This window comes from Mandrillus leucophaeus, unplaced genomic scaffold (assembly GCF_000951045.1).
Source record: "Mandrillus leucophaeus isolate KB7577 unplaced genomic scaffold, Mleu.le_1.0 Scaffold53, whole genome shotgun sequence".
Classification (NCBI taxonomy): Eukaryota; Metazoa; Chordata; class Mammalia; order Primates; family Cercopithecidae; genus Mandrillus; species Mandrillus leucophaeus.
In genome coordinates, this window is record NW_012105697.1 from 1,486,226 (window position 1) to 1,487,615 (window position 1,390).

At 65.4% G+C, this 1,390-nt stretch overlaps 1 protein-coding gene across 1 annotated transcript in view; it reads left to right on the plus strand.

Moving 5' to 3' along the window:
• The first annotated feature begins 195 nt into the window (after positions 1-195).
• SSC5D (scavenger receptor cysteine rich family, 5 domains) overlaps positions 196-1,390 on the plus strand; it is a 29,926-nt gene continuing 28,731 nt past the window's right edge. The window contains exons 1-2 of the mRNA XM_011997025.1: positions 196-220; positions 1,012-1,038. Of these exons, the coding sequence (XP_011852415.1) occupies positions 196-220; positions 1,012-1,038 (52 nt within the window). The remainder of the gene's footprint in view (positions 221-1,011; positions 1,039-1,390) is intronic.

The following is a 1,390-nucleotide window of genomic DNA, read 5'->3' on the forward strand; positions in this document are numbered from 1 at the left end:
CGCCCCCCCTGTCCCCTGCCGCCTCCCTGCAGCCTCTTTCTTTCTCCTGGCAAAGTGTCCAGCCCTGCCTGCTTCTCCTCGGGCCTGGGCGCCTCCGGCAGGCGCTTCCCTCCCTCCCTCTCTCCCCAGCTGCCTCCTCCTCTTCTCTCCCGCTCTCCTTCCCCTTTCACCCCATCCCCTGCCCTGGCTGCAACCATGAGGGTCTTGGCCTGCCTCCTTGGTGAGTGATCCATTCTCCTTGGGGACTCAGGGGGCCTAGGCCCCCACCTCTGACCCCTTAGCTTATCCAGTTTAGAGATTCAAACTTCCGGGACTGGTCCCTGGTGCTCCTGCACACCCTGACATCCCTTCTAAGGATCCCTGCCTGATCTGCTCAGCCTTCTGCGAGCCCAGAAGCCCAAGGGACCTGCCCCCTGCCCACCCCCCAGCCCTGACCCTGCAGGGGATGTCCCGGACACCTGACCTTTAGCCAAGCCCATGTGAGAGTACCAAAGCCGGGGTCCCCAGCCCTGACTTCAGGGACCCGGCATCGGCAGCCCCACCCGCCTCAGAGACCTGTGCCTCAGCCTGCCCCTCTGTCCAGAGTCCTGCCTCCCAGCAGCGGGGTTTCTGGTTCAGAGGTATGAGGACTCTGTGTGTGTGCGTGTGTGCGCACGCGTGTGTGTGAGGACTCTGTGTGTGCGTGTGTGCATGCGCGCGCGTGTGTGCACGCGTGTGCGTGCGTGTGCGTATGCATGTGTGTGCACGCGCGTGTGAGGACTGTGTGTGCGCGCGCGTGTGTGTGCGTGTGTGAGGACTCTGTGTGCGCGCACGCGTGTGTGGGCGTGTGTGTGCGCGTGCATGCGTGTGTGCGTGTGTGTGTGCGTGCGTGTGTGAGGACTCTGTGTGTGTGCGTGTGTGTGTGCACGTGTGTGTGTGTGTTGGGGTATTCAAGATGAGGGGCCTGCGCTGGAGAAAGGGCCACTCCCGCCCTGCCCCTCACTCTGCCCCACCCTCTGCCCTCCCTTCCAGCGGCACTGGTGGGGATCCAGGCTGTTGGTAAGTGCCCAGACTCCTCCCATCTCCCCCCCTCCACCCAGCGCCAGGACTCCCCCTTCTGCCCGTCCCAGGCCTGGCCTCACCCCCACTGGGTCCCTGGCCCACCCGAATTCCACTGTGACCTTGGCCCCTGCTCTGCGCTGGGATCCCCCAGGTGTCTGGCCGCATCTCTCTGAGCACCCAGGAGTCTGGACCCAGGGGCCAGTGAGCAGGGCCACTGGCCTACCGACAGTACCCGCAGGATGGCCCCCTGCCCCCAGTCACCCTGGCCCTGGGACCCCAAGGATGCCCCTCCCCAGTCACAGTCATTCCTCCAACCCTCAGAGCGCCTGCGCCTGGCCGATGGCCCCCA